General features: G+C 40.8%; 1 protein-coding gene across 3 annotated transcripts; it reads left to right on the forward strand.

Annotated features, from left to right (window-relative positions):
- Positions 1–207: 207 nt before the first annotated feature.
- On the forward strand, positions 208–10,941 carry b3gnt5b (UDP-GlcNAc:betaGal beta-1,3-N-acetylglucosaminyltransferase 5b). 3 transcript variants are annotated; one of them, XM_023289654.3, is made up of 3 exons: positions 208–314; positions 6,514–6,612; positions 8,713–10,941. In XM_023289654.3, exon 3 carries the CDS (start codon positions 9,016–9,018, stop codon positions 10,177–10,179), a length of 1,164 nt encoding a protein of 387 aa, XP_023145422.2. In that variant the 5' UTR covers positions 208–314; positions 6,514–6,612; positions 8,713–9,015; the 3' UTR covers positions 10,180–10,941. The 3 variants fall into 3 exon arrangements, with proteins under 3 accessions (XP_023145422.2, XP_035812889.2, XP_035812888.2); XM_035956996.2 differs by lacking the exon at positions 208–314 and having other exon boundaries at positions 6,322–6,642; XM_035956995.2 differs by lacking the exon at positions 208–314 and having other exon boundaries at positions 6,322–6,612.
- The last annotated feature ends 2,521 nt before the right edge of the window (positions 10,942–13,462 follow it).

The raw sequence follows: 13,462 nt of genomic DNA on the forward strand, positions 1-13,462 counted from the left end.
CACATTTAATCGAAGGGGGATATGCTCGAGCTGATTTTTCAGATTGGATGAGGAAAGAAATGTTTACATTTTATTCTCAAATTAAGTATTTTCGTTAAATTAATGTTAAGAAAAAAGACACCAAAAATATTGTTTTGTGTATTAATATCACTATATTGGCATGACTAGTGCATACAGACCCCCCTCACTTGTAAGGCGGTTTGGTTCTTCCCAGCGGAGAGAACTTGTCAGGTAGAAACGGCGAAGTTCGTTCAGTCGCCAAGCAGCGGCTGTGGAGCTCCATATTGTTGCTGTGGTAAGAACCGTAGTGTCAGGTACGAACAACCGCTCACATGACAAACAGTGAAAACATTTTGAATTTAATACATTTCCTGTAAATAGCGTTTGAATATCCCCATCTAAAATGACTTTAGCTCGAGCGGCTAGCCGACAGGTGAACAAAGTGAAGTTAGCTTATTGTCATTAGCTTGGAGCTACGTTGTTGTTTTATGGGGAAAAAAACAACTGAAAGCTAAAATATGTCTTACACAACACTAAATTGATATTTATATGGAAACAGCAGCAACATATTGCGAATGTGAGCTGTTTCTGAAAGTTTAAATATCAGTTTTAGCTAGCTAAGCTGCCGTTACCTCTGAGGAGACAGTGTTTGTTCGTAGCATGTTCGTGTTTGATGTTGCTATTAAATGAGCGTTAAAAAAATTCAAATTATTTAATTAAAATGTAAACACTTAAATTGTAAATTTGAGAACTGACTGACTCTTCCGTAGACAAAAGCGGAGGAAGTACTAAAGTAACCAAGGCGTTGCAAGTAAAAGTCATGCGTTACAATTTTTACTTTGATAAAAGTACAAAAGCATTAGCATCAAAGTTTATGTAAAGTAGCACAAGTTGAAGTACTCCTCATGCAAAATGACATATTTTAGTGCAATGTCTAATTTTGGATTTTAGTTATTGATGCAGGAATGTGTTCACCACTTAATGTTCAAGCTTGTAAAGGTCATTTTACTAATTTAGAATTGCAGGGTAACTTGTCAGTTTCCCGTCTGGGTTCAATGAAATTGTATCTTAAGCTATAATATCAAATCATTATTTTGTTGTTGATACATTTTGCGTCATTAAATTAAATTTGCAAAGTAGCTAAAGTTATCAAATAACCGTAGTGGAGTAAAAAGCACAATATTTGCCTCAATTGTTTTGGAGTGAAATTATGAAATATCTTAAAATGGAAACAGTCAAGTGAAGTACACCAAACTCAACATTGTATTTAATTCGTTTGCTTGAGTATGTGCACTACAACCACATAAATCTATGTTGCAAGGAGCATGGTGTGGTTTAGATTTGTGTGAGAAGTGGGACTGTGAAACTAGGCCGCTTCTACAGAACACCTCAGTGCTATAGATGTTTGTAAGCCACACTCATGCAATTAAATTTTATCCTAAGGGAAACGCACACCAGGTTTCACGACGTGAAAAACTAAAAATATAAACATAATTAGTTCCAAATTACCAGTTCTCTCTGAGGAACAAACTACTACGAAATTACAGGACCCACAAAATACTCAATAAATAAAAGACAAAAAAAAAGATATTCACCAACTCCAGCTGTTTTCCTTCACTTACTTTGCATTTTAATTTGCATTTTAGCTTGCCGGGGCAGCCCCTTCTGGCTGTTAGGCAAGAGTGACACTGACAATTCAACAGTGAAGAGATAAAGAGCGTTTTCTGTTTGCTGATAGAGAAGAACACAGTGTTTATCCAATCAGCTTCAGAAATATTGTTTCATCACAATCAAGGCAATCGGGAGTAAAGATACTGAGGAAGCGGAAGTTAATTGGCAGTTTCTGATTAGTTTCAGTCATAAATGTGACTAAGAAACTGTCATTTTTATGAAAGCTCTGATAGAGCATGATTGGTTAAGTTTACAACTTAATCAAACCTGAATTTGATTTCCATAATGCTGTATTTCCATATTATTTAGTGTTCAAACCGAACTCTTGTTATGGTGATTTAGTATTTTAATAGGCAGTAATTTGTTAGTAAGGTAAGCCAGCTATCAGACTTCTTCAGCTATACTTAAAAAGTAATCTCAAGCTTTCATTGGTGCACAAGAGAAAGGGTAAAAAAAAAAACTTTAGCGTCTGCAACAAATTAAGCATGTGTGCATTCCAGTGAGCATGTGAGTCGTCAAGCCTTCACATCACTTTTCCTTCACACTCTCCTTGAAAAATCCTGTGATGCATTAGTCCTGCGCTCTGCAGGTCCTGACTGTCTCACACTGTAGTCTCCTACATCTGTGACCTCCTGACAAACATTTCTTTTCTCTAATCAGGTCATTTAGTGTATTTTTAGACATCCATCTCCTGTACCAGTTGCTTGCGGAGCTCTCAGGTGAAATTCTGGGCAGGCTGCTTTATTTAAAGGAGGTTTGATGGATTGGAAGCTGCCTGCTTGTGTTGCTGCGCTAAACAGACAATAAGTGCAGATAAAACCAAACCCAACAATTTGAAAAACTGACCTGATGATGGCGCTACATTAAAACTTCAAGAAAGTTATTGCAGCATATCCCGAGGGAAACACAAATTCCATGACATGGCCAGTAGTTTTTATGTAGGGTAATTATTATATAATTTCCTGTGTCCTTCTAAAAAAACTAAAAATAAATACATAATTAGAACAAAATTACACAGTTCTCTCTGGGAAACATATTGGGAAATTATAGGACTCCATAAAATAGAATATTACCTAATAAAAATAATAGCTGTGAAAGAGCTTACATCATTTTCCTTCACTTGCTCTCTAAAACTAATACTTCCTGCTGTCTGCACACATTTGCATGTTTATCTCATTATCAAACGGCACATGCCAACGCTGGTTGTTGATTTAACCCCTCAGAAACTCATCTCTTTGTAGCAATGTTACATATTTAGAAGTTTATCTATGAAAAGAATCTCTTTCTACTGTAAAATTACTTAGATGTTGCTCGACACGGTTGATTTCTAGTCCCTGAATCTGTCTCCACTCAAAGTTAAATGAATGAAAGAATGACTAAAAGTGGGCTCGCCACTCTTCACTCGCTGCAGCTCGAGCACACCAGCTCACTTACAACTCTGCCCAAACACTGAAACCTCAGAAGTCTGAATCTGAGACTTTATTTTCATACGCTGCAGCTTGAACACTATAAGCTGCTCAGCCATGGCGATGACTGATTATTTCACCCCAGATGTGCGTTCAAGCATACGAAAAAACAAACTGAGAAACTTAGCAGTGGAATTATGTGAATTAAAACTATGAAACTATAGAACTATGAAAAAATGTTTCACTCTTTTTGTAGACAAAACTGAAACAATAATGCTCAAGACAGACAAATAACTAATGACTGTTTTGACAGGAAGTGTTTTTCAGTTACCTGCAGCTCTGAATTCTTTTCTACTGCCCCCAACTTTATTCTGTTCAGTCGATTTACTAGTTGAACTGCTGCTAACTAATAAACTCATTATATTGCATGATGTGGTGAGTCAGGCTGTGAAATCATCTGATGGTTCCTGAAATACGACAGACTTATGAACTTACCTACAAATTGCGATGACAAACTGCAACAACACTGCTGAGACAAACTGTGAATAGGCAGGTAGCAGCTGACTTTTTTTTTTTAAAAAGGTAAGCTATTGTTAATGTAACAGATGATGTGAATGTAATGTTGACTTCACTACAGTCAGATGTTCATGTTGCTGTCACTATCGATGAGTCAGTTCAGGTTTACTGACGACTCTCCTTCTGCTAATGTTGTAAAAAAAAAATGTTTATTCCATCAATTTAGCATCTCTTTTCAAGCTAAACCTAGACAGTAAACTGGATTTTAGTGAGCATGGAGTTGTAATGCTAGGTGAGTTGGACAGACAGAGTGGTTCAGAGTTTGGAAATGATGACTGGATTTACAGAAGATATGCCATCTTTTATATCATTACAGAGAGACATGGACATTTAACCTTTTCCACTAACCTTTCCATATCCAAGAATAATGCCTGGAGCCATGGTATCTGTACACAAAGCTAGAGACGGCTGTGGTCTTAAACTGCTTAGATGATTTGACAAAATACAAAATGCAAAAATGAGACTAAATGTCACTGACCAAAACTAGCTAAAAAAAATATCTAGTGAATCAAAGTTGACTAAAACTAATACACATTTGAATGGGGTCTTCAAAGTCATGCAGAGACTTTGTTGTGAATTTCAGTCTAGGGGGCATGTAGCTGGACCAGTCCCTTAAGGATGAGTAGCACTGATGTTTAATCCCAAAGTGGAGAAATGGAAAGTGTTTCCGTTAGCTGATAGAGAGAATAACAGTGTTTATTTATTCAGTGCCAGAATTTAAACGCTCCAGGAAATCCTGAAAATTCTTTGTAAAGGTATGGAGGATGCTTTGCATGTCTTTGCTACAGTGCAGGCTTGCAAAAGTATTCAAATCAAAGGCATCAGAAATATGAACAGCAAATTGTCACTTTTGAGCAGACTGTGTACTTTGTCACAGAAATCTTCTATTTTTGCATATTTGTCACACGTAAATGTTTCAGATCATCAAACTGATATTCACATTTATAGCATATTAGACAAAGATAACCCACAAAATGCAATTTTTAAATGATAATTTATTACACTATTTAACTGTGAAAGAGTATTTGCCCCCCTAAGCCTAATAGCTGGTTGGGCCACCTTTGGCAGCAGCAACTACAGTTAAATGTTTGCGATAGCTTGTGATCAGTCTTTTACATCATCATGGATTAACTTTGACCCACTCTCTGCAGAATAATTTTAATTCAGTCACATTAGATGGTTTTCGAGCACAAACTGCCTGTTAATGTCTTACCACTGCATCTCTATTGGATTGAAGTCTGGACTGTGACTCGGCCACTCGAAAACCTTCATTTTGTTCTCTTTGAGCCACTCAGAGGTGGACTTGCTTGTGTGCTTTGGGTCATTGTCTTGCTGTATAAACCATTTGTTCTTGAGCTTTAGGTCATGAACTGATGGTGGATATTCTCCAGGAGGATTTTCTGATAGAGAGCAGAATTCATGGCTCAAACAATTATGACAAGTCGTTCAGGTCCTCAAACCATCACAAGACCACCACCATGTTTCACTGCTGGTATCATGTTTTTCTTGTGGAATGCAGTATTAGCTTTACGCCAGATGTAACGGGATCCATGTCTTCCAAAAAGCTGGACTTTTCACTCATCAGGTTCTCAGGATGTTATCCCAAAAGTCTTGGGGCTCATCCAGTAGTTGCTCATCTAGTAGTTGCTGTTGTTCTTGCAACTCTCCTATGTCGCCATATTCTCCCAGTGTCTTCTTTATTGTGGAATCATCTAGACGGACCTTAACTGAGGCCAGTGAGGTCTGCAGATCTTTTGATGTTCGTCTAGGTTCTTTTGTGACCTCCTGAATTAGACATTGACGCCCTCTTGGAGAAATGTTGGTAGTTGGGCCACTCCTAGGAAGGTTCACCACTGGTCCATGTTTTGTGGATAGTGTCTCTCAATCAGGTTTACTGGAGTCCCAGAGACTTAGCAATGGCTTTGTAACTCTCCAGACTGATAAATGCCAATGACTTTATTTCACATCTGTTCTTGAATCTCTTTAGAACGTGGCATCATGTGCAGCTTTTTGAGAGCCTTTAGCTACTTCACAAACTCAGACAGGTTCTATTTAATGATGTAGATTCAACAAGCCTGGCAGTAATCAGATGTGAGTGTGGATGGTGAGACTGAAATCAGTTGGCAAATTAATTTGGTAGATTGGTATCTAAGGGGGCAGTTACTTTTTCACATAGGGCAAGAATAGAATAGAATAGAACAGAATAGAACATGCTTTATTGTCATTATACAGTGTATAACGAGATTGGAGAGCTTCTCCTTTGGGGTGGGGTTCCAAGATGGGCTGGACAATATTTTTCCTTCAAAAACAAAATCATCATCATTTAAAAACTGCATTTTGTGTTTTCTCGGGTTATCTTTGTCTTATTAAAATTATTGTAATGATCTGAAACATTTAAGTGTGACAAATATATCCAAAAACAGAAGATTTCTGTCGCACTGTATGCCACTTTACAGAAAATTCTGCAACTAATGCTTCACATCAGATAAAGATTCTTCACCTACTACACCTTTTCGGGTGTCCTAGCACAAAGATGAGGAACAGGGCAGAGCTCTCTCTCATCACATCCTCCCTCTGCTCTACTACCACCTACACAGACTGCACTGATAGGGAGGGAGGGAGGGAGGGAGGGAACGAGTGAGGGAGGGGAGAGACCAGAGCCAAGGCAACCGGCTCATTTACAAGCAACTTACAGTCTACACTCAGGCCAGTGGAAGGATCAGAAGAAAACATACTCTCACACCACTTCACAGATATTCCCCACACAGACACACACTGTTCCCCCACACAGAGCCTTTGACTGTTTCACTAAGGATTGATGCCTGATTCTGACAAGCGTTTCGCCTCCTGTCATCTGAAGGAAAAAGTAAACTTCAAGCAGCGGAGAAGGAGACTCAGGGAGGGAAAGAAGATTTGCTGCCACTGTGTTGGATTCACACGCAGATATTCTCCTTTGCCGGTGAGTGTTGGAATGATCCTTCGGCTGATGGTATGTTTTTCTTCTCCCCTCCCTCCTACTCTGCTTCTGTGCTTCAAATCTATTTATACACAAATGGTGACTTTCTAAATATGCTTATGGGGTGGTTCACTTTCACGGCGCTTGTTTTAGATGCAGCTTAGAAGAGCGAGGGCCGACGCTCGTGTTTGTGCTCGCTGCAGTAGAGACAACCTGTTTGACCAACGCGACAGCAGTAACACCTTCAGTCAATATCCTAAAAGTAAATTAAAGTCACCGAAGTGCACTGCTGCTGAGGCTAAAGCACAAATACGACAAAATAGTAGTCACTGAGGAATAAATGTGAAGGCCTTATAAATGTAGGTGACATTTTTAAGCAGTGAAAACTATCATTTAGTAACTCATGCTTGGGAAATGCAATGGCAGTTAAATTCAGTCACACTTAGCAGATGACACCTGTCACATGAGCTCTGTGGGTGATAATCAGACAAATTATCAGTAGTCTGGTTTTATATGCTTTTTTGAAGTTGATCTGAATTTCATCTAACAAGACCATGTTTAGCAATGTTTTTACTGAACAACTAGTGGACAAAACTGCATTTTCTGATATACTGTAACCTGGTATGTATATGTATGTGTGACTTTAAAGACAGTAAGCAAAAGAAATTGTGTTATGTGGCTGAACAGCTGAATATGTTTCTCCCTTAAAAGGCCACTTCCATCCAGTGACAAAACGGGGAAAAAAAAACATGAATTCCCATTGAGCTTTTGTGCTATTTGTCCATATTTCTGAATTGTTTTCCTCCACAACTTGTTTTCCCAGGAACTATGTTTTTATTAGCTGCGAGTTGCTTTAAGCTGCCTGCTCTCTAGCAAAAAAAATTCACTATAAAAACCATTTACTCTGTTTTCTATAGATGTAGAATGATTTTTTTTATCGTGTTTATGTCCAGAAGCATAAGTCTGCAAGGTTTCCCGCCCCGTTGCATGCCCTTTCTGACTGACATATCATACATGCATAGGTCACAGTCCAACAAGTATGTGCAGTTATCTCCATGTTGGCCAATAAAGATCCATTACCTGTGTCCACATAGCTGACAAGAGCTGTATATTAATATATGACAGACGTGTTTTATGTCAGGTTGGCTGTAAACACCGTGTAACGGGAATCGTTTCTGAGGAAGAGCGGGAGGCTGGTGTGAATCAGAGGTGAAGCAGAGTTTCTCATTATCAGGCAGAGAGAAAAGAGAGCCATTCTAAGCCAGTGACCCCATTAGGCACAGGCTATCCAGTGATGTTTAAAAAGCTCCCGGGGCGCAGTGGGAGTCCCAGGCCCCGGGCCCATCATGATCCCCCCTTGGTTTTAGCCCGGGCTCAGACGGAAGCAGGCTATTCTCGTCCCGCATTGTGCTGCCGAGCTATTCTGACACTGTCCATTGTGTCCAAATGCTTTCCATGACTCTCAGCGATTTCAGTGGGTCTGTGCCTTAAACCCCTCCATTATGGACGAGCTTGTATTGCAGCATTTGCTGTGTTGGCTTTTGCATTCAGTATACCCCCCCGCCCCCCACCCTTTTACCCCACCTCACTTTTCAGCTAACGTTACTATTCCTGCACAGAACACTAAACAGAAGTGGGTTTAGTCAAATGTAAAGTTCCAATCCAGCCGCAAGAAGAAGCATAGTAGTAGGCATAGTGTAAATGAACGAGTGCCCATACTTTCTCTTTCTGAACGATGGATACCGTGGTCTAAGTGTGGACATACTTCACTGAGAGAGACTTGCTTATTTGAATAATTAAATAGCATTTTCCACGCGTCCTTGGGTGATTAAAAGCTTTAGTTGATTGTGTGCAGAAATCCTGCTTGTGGCAACACATGATGAATTCTTGTAAAATGTGAGCATGACAGTAGAACAAGAAACGTAACTCAACGTTTGTCACAGATATTGGCCAAGAAGACATTGAGAAAATACGTTATTTTGGACATTATCACTTCCCGCTTTTGAATTAAAAAGGAAGCAGTAGTTCCACTTTTGTGCCTCCTACAAAAGTGTTACAAGTATTTGATGAAGTCACAGATGTCAATGTGCTCTCTCTTCACAGAACCAGAAGATTCATGGGTGAAAAATGACTCTCCAGCTGCTGGACGACTCTGAGCGTGTGAGCGATTCTGCTGCAATGGAGGATGTTTCCCAGCAAGCCCAGTGACTCCCACCACTGCCCATGCCTGCTGCTGAATGTGGAACCCCTAGGATGGAAGACCCAGCAAATGCTGCTCTGAGGCACTGGAACAACTCTCTCAACCTCTGTTATCTCGCCTCCTTCAAACACACTGACACAATCAGCTGCCTCACTTCTATCTCCAACCAGACAGGGACCACCGCCACCGGGTGACCAGATTCCAGGATGTTTGTGAATTTCCGCCGGATACGAAAATGCCAATGTGTGCAGCTGATGACCACATGCCTGGTGCTGTCAGTGGTGATGGTTTGCTGGGAGCAGCTGGACAACAACGTTGTGAACCACGTCAAGTCATACTCGTACCGCTACCTGGTCAACCGCTTCACCTACATCAACAAGAGCCTCACCATCTCACGTGAGCAGGCCAGAAGTTTCAGCAGCTTCCACTACCTGCTGGACCACCCTGAGAAGTGCAGCAATGAGGACGTCCTCCTCCTCCTCTTTGTCAAGACATCCCCAGATAATATTGAGAGGCGAAATGCCATCAGATCCACCTGGGGTAATGAGACCTACATTAAAAACGTGCTGGGAGTGACGGTCAAGGTGGTGTTCGCCTTGGGAGCAATTCAGACCAAGAAGGAGGAGCCTTTGTGGAGCAAGAGGAGTGGCGTCGGCTTCCAGGACCAGCTCATCCAAGAGGACCGTGTCTATGGCGATTTGGTCCAGCAAGACTTTTTAGACTCCTTCCACAATCTGACCCTGAAGCTGATCCTGCAGTTTCACTGGATGCACAATCGCTGCGCACACGCACGCTTCTTCATGACCGCTGATGACGACATCTTCATCCACATGCCCAACCTGGTGAGCTACCTGCAAGACGTGAGCAGCAAAGGCATCACAGACTTTTGGATCGGCCGAGTGCACAGAGGGGCACCGCCCATCCGCAGCAAAGACAGCAAATACTACGTTCCCTTTGAGATGTACCAGTGGTTTTCTTACCCTGACTACACGGCTGGGGCCGGCTATGTCGTCTCCAGCGACGTAGCGGACAGAATCTACCATGCCACACTGACCCTGAATGCCTCGCTTTACATAGATGATGTGTTCATGGGCATCTGCGCCAATGCCATCGGCGTGTCGCCACAGGAGCACGTCTATTTCTCAGGGGAGGGCAAGGCGCCTTACCACCCATGTATCTACAACCAGATGATGACGTCACACGGCCATGTAGAGGACATTTACGACCTGTGGAAAACAGCGACACACCCACAGGTCAAACAGAGCACCTCGGGACTCATGGGGAGGCTGTACTGCACCGCCGTGAAAATGGCTCTCCTTTGCAAACCCTCATACACGAACACCTACCCTTGCAAAGCAGCCTTTTTGTAGTATTAGTCAGGTGTGTGTGTGTGTGTCAGTGCGTGACAGAGAGAGCGAGAATGTGCCATACTGTAGGTCATAAAATGAGGTCATTGCTGTGAATATTACCTCAGTCCTTTCAGTCGGACATCCATGTCAAAGCACTGTGTTCTGTGTTGTGCGAGACGCCAGAGAGAGCCGACGTTTTACGTCACTGTTAGTAAGAAATCACCAACAAATAAAGGACTTCTAGTCTCTGTGGTTAAAAAATGTCAACACTGGCTCTGCACTGACAGTACAATGTGAAAAAAGGTTCTGAAGTGATGCCATTTACATGTTGTTCCAATTCAAACCCAATCCTCTCACAAACCAGTCAGCTCATTTTCATCTCAGTCAGTTAATCAAGACTGTACCTCCTCATTTTTGTTAATTTTGCACTCATCCACTACTGTGATACATAAAAGGCTTGCCAAAATTTGTAACGCTGGCATTTCCCTATTTCACCAGAGTCAAAATAATCGTGCTTTGTTAAAAACTGATGGGCTTATAGGAGGTCTGTATTATGAAAAGAGATGATGATGTGAAACAGAAGCGGCACATCTGGGTGTCATTGATGTGTGAGTCAGCGTAAGACAAATATACAGCAGATCAGTGACATGTCAAAGCTAAAAATGTCTCCATGTCATGAAGTGCTAAAGTAGAGCACATGTGTAACTGAAAAGACTCAACAAACGGTTCTTGTGCTGGGGGGGTAGGGGGGTGGGGGGTTATGTAATGGTTAAATGGTTTATTTACATTTGTGAAAAACGTTTTTTATTGAAATAAAATATGCACTCTGTTAGTGAATAACTCTGTTCTTTGTCGTGGGCCTCGGAAACATGAGCTCAGGGAATGTATATTAGGAAACACAGCGATAGTTTGACTACACAACTCATTTAGTTGTTCCTTTACAAGTAACTTAGCAGATCTTTCTGTGACATTTTGGTTTAAAGTTAGATTCCCCGTCTAGTCATTTCTGTTTTAGAGTCTGCATGGGTTTCTACCTACAAACTAGGACTGTTGATTGCATGATGAGCATGGCCAAACTTTTTTTATAGAAAGTCACATTCTTTAACTTTGTTTAAATCAAAATACGAGTGTATGTAGGTGAAGAGAGTCTGTAACCATAATGCTTCCTCATCTTCTTGTCAGCCACAGAGTTCTTAGCTGCTGGAATATTTACTATATTGTCGTGTGTATTATTATCAAGATATCAATATTTAATCTCCTTAAAAATATCACAGTTATCCTCAACACTGGGACATCCCAACGTGACTACTTCACTGTATAATTAAGTCAGTCAACATGTGCAGCAACAAACTCCACAAAACTGAGACATAATGAAAGTACAACCATCAAACCCGCCATGCAGGTCCTTCTTCAAAGAACTAAATGCTGTTGGACAATTTGAGGACTTACTTTAATTGGTACTTTAGCAATACTACCGCTTAAAGTTTAGCAGCACTAGTCTATTACTGCATCAAAGATAGAGTGAAGAAAGAAACGCTCAAAAATGGTGCAAAATCTCTTGTCTTTCAGAGCTGTAGCCAGGATTTTAGATACTGAAGGCCAAGTAGCTCTCCCACCTACAGATAATTTTAAAAAAGTGTGAAAAGTCTGTAAAACTATCTGCTATAGTCTGACATTTTGGGAAATACACCTATTTGCTGTCTTTGAAGAAGCCTGATAACACCAATGAGGTTGCAGCTAGGAGACAATTAGCGTAGCTTAGCACGGAGACGTAAAGATCAAAGCTCATTAATGAACACTTTTTATTTGATTTGTTTTGACACTTTGAACTTTATTAATTATCAACCAACAGCTGGTTAGCTTAGCTTAATATAAACCACTGGAAACAGCTGGTCTGGGTCCGTCCAAAGATGAAATCTGCTGACCAGCACCTATGAAGCTCATTCATTAACCATTCTATCTTCTTGGTTTAGTACAAAAACTAAAGTGTTAAAGATGTTAATGAACTGTTAAAGTATTTCTTTAATCTATGCATTAAAAAAAAAAACAAGATCCAAGCGGTTAAAGAGCACAGTTCAAATTGTTCTCCATAATTTATGCAGCACTCTTTCAGTCTAAATGTCAATACACACAGATGCAGCATCACCATGAAAAGCAGAGATGGAAAGGTTGAGATAACAATTATCTTACATAATGTTGTCATAAATGTACTTTTTAAAGCTAAATAAAGCATAAAATGAATATAAAACCAATGTCATGAAGAGGGGGAGTGGGAAACTTAACAGTTCACACCACAGAGTTCCGGACTACGTGCAGCACATTGTCACAGTAACAGCCAAAGTCTGAGTTGTTGTTAGTTTTACGGTTTAGGTGGCGAGCTCTGAACCACAATGTTTTCCGTGCACATCACACATATGGAGCAATGCACCGAAACTGCTTTGCTATAAGTTATTAGAAGCATCGGTCCTTCCGCATGTTTGCTCTTCCTCTCCATAGCAACAGTGTGCTGAGCAGCAGAGCAGCCCTCATTAGCGTGGAATAGGCAGCATCTTGCAGAAAAGCAGTTTACACCATCTTTATATATGAAGGAATGGACCTTTGTTTTAGTCTGTGTACTGGCATAGTGCTCACTATGACTGCGTTTTAGGCATTTTCCCTCTGACATGTGGTACGCAGAGCCAAGAATACCCCCCGACACCGACCAGAGAGGCATCACGGCCTCTGTGTCTGATCCACGGAGGCATCTGGCACCCTGCTAACAGTAATAACTGAGGCCGGTCCTGTGTCAGTGTCAACAGACGTGACGTAAATGTCATAAACCCTCACAGAAAACCAAAACTGATCGTCAGTTTTCAGCCGTGCCACTGATTAAACCAGTCCTGAGTTGCCAACCCAGAGTTACAGTGAAGCCAATTCAGCTCAAACATCACTACTGCTGTGTGATGATGTATTTACCCATTTCTTGTACTATTTTTAACACCATCTTTTATTGAATTTTGCATATTGTGTCTAAATGCATTGTAAATTCCTTACAGTATGTGAATCTTCTTCTCTGCTAAAGCAACAGGCGTGTTTTCTTATCTAAAAATATTGAAATTTCATCAAATGCCATGTCACTAAAAGCCGTTCTTTTAATAATACAAAGTAAAGGTGTCGGTTTGAGGTCATGAAACTGCCGCCCTATTCTCACTTCACTTCATCTCGCTGCGAATTATCTATATGTTTATTTATGGCACCTCATCCTGAAATGTGACGTCGCCTGGATTAGCTGTTCTCCAAACAGCTGCTCTGTTTCCAGGGCAAC

The sequence above is a fragment of the Amphiprion ocellaris genome, chromosome 10 (assembly GCF_022539595.1).
Source record: "Amphiprion ocellaris isolate individual 3 ecotype Okinawa chromosome 10, ASM2253959v1, whole genome shotgun sequence".
Taxonomy (NCBI): Eukaryota; Metazoa; Chordata; class Actinopteri; family Pomacentridae; genus Amphiprion; species Amphiprion ocellaris.

What these genes read in the sequence shown, in the direction of transcription:
- b3gnt5b (XM_023289654.3), top strand. Translation starts at nt 9,016, where the DNA reads ATGTTTGTGAATTTCCGCCGGATACGAAAATGCCAATGTGTGCAGCTG.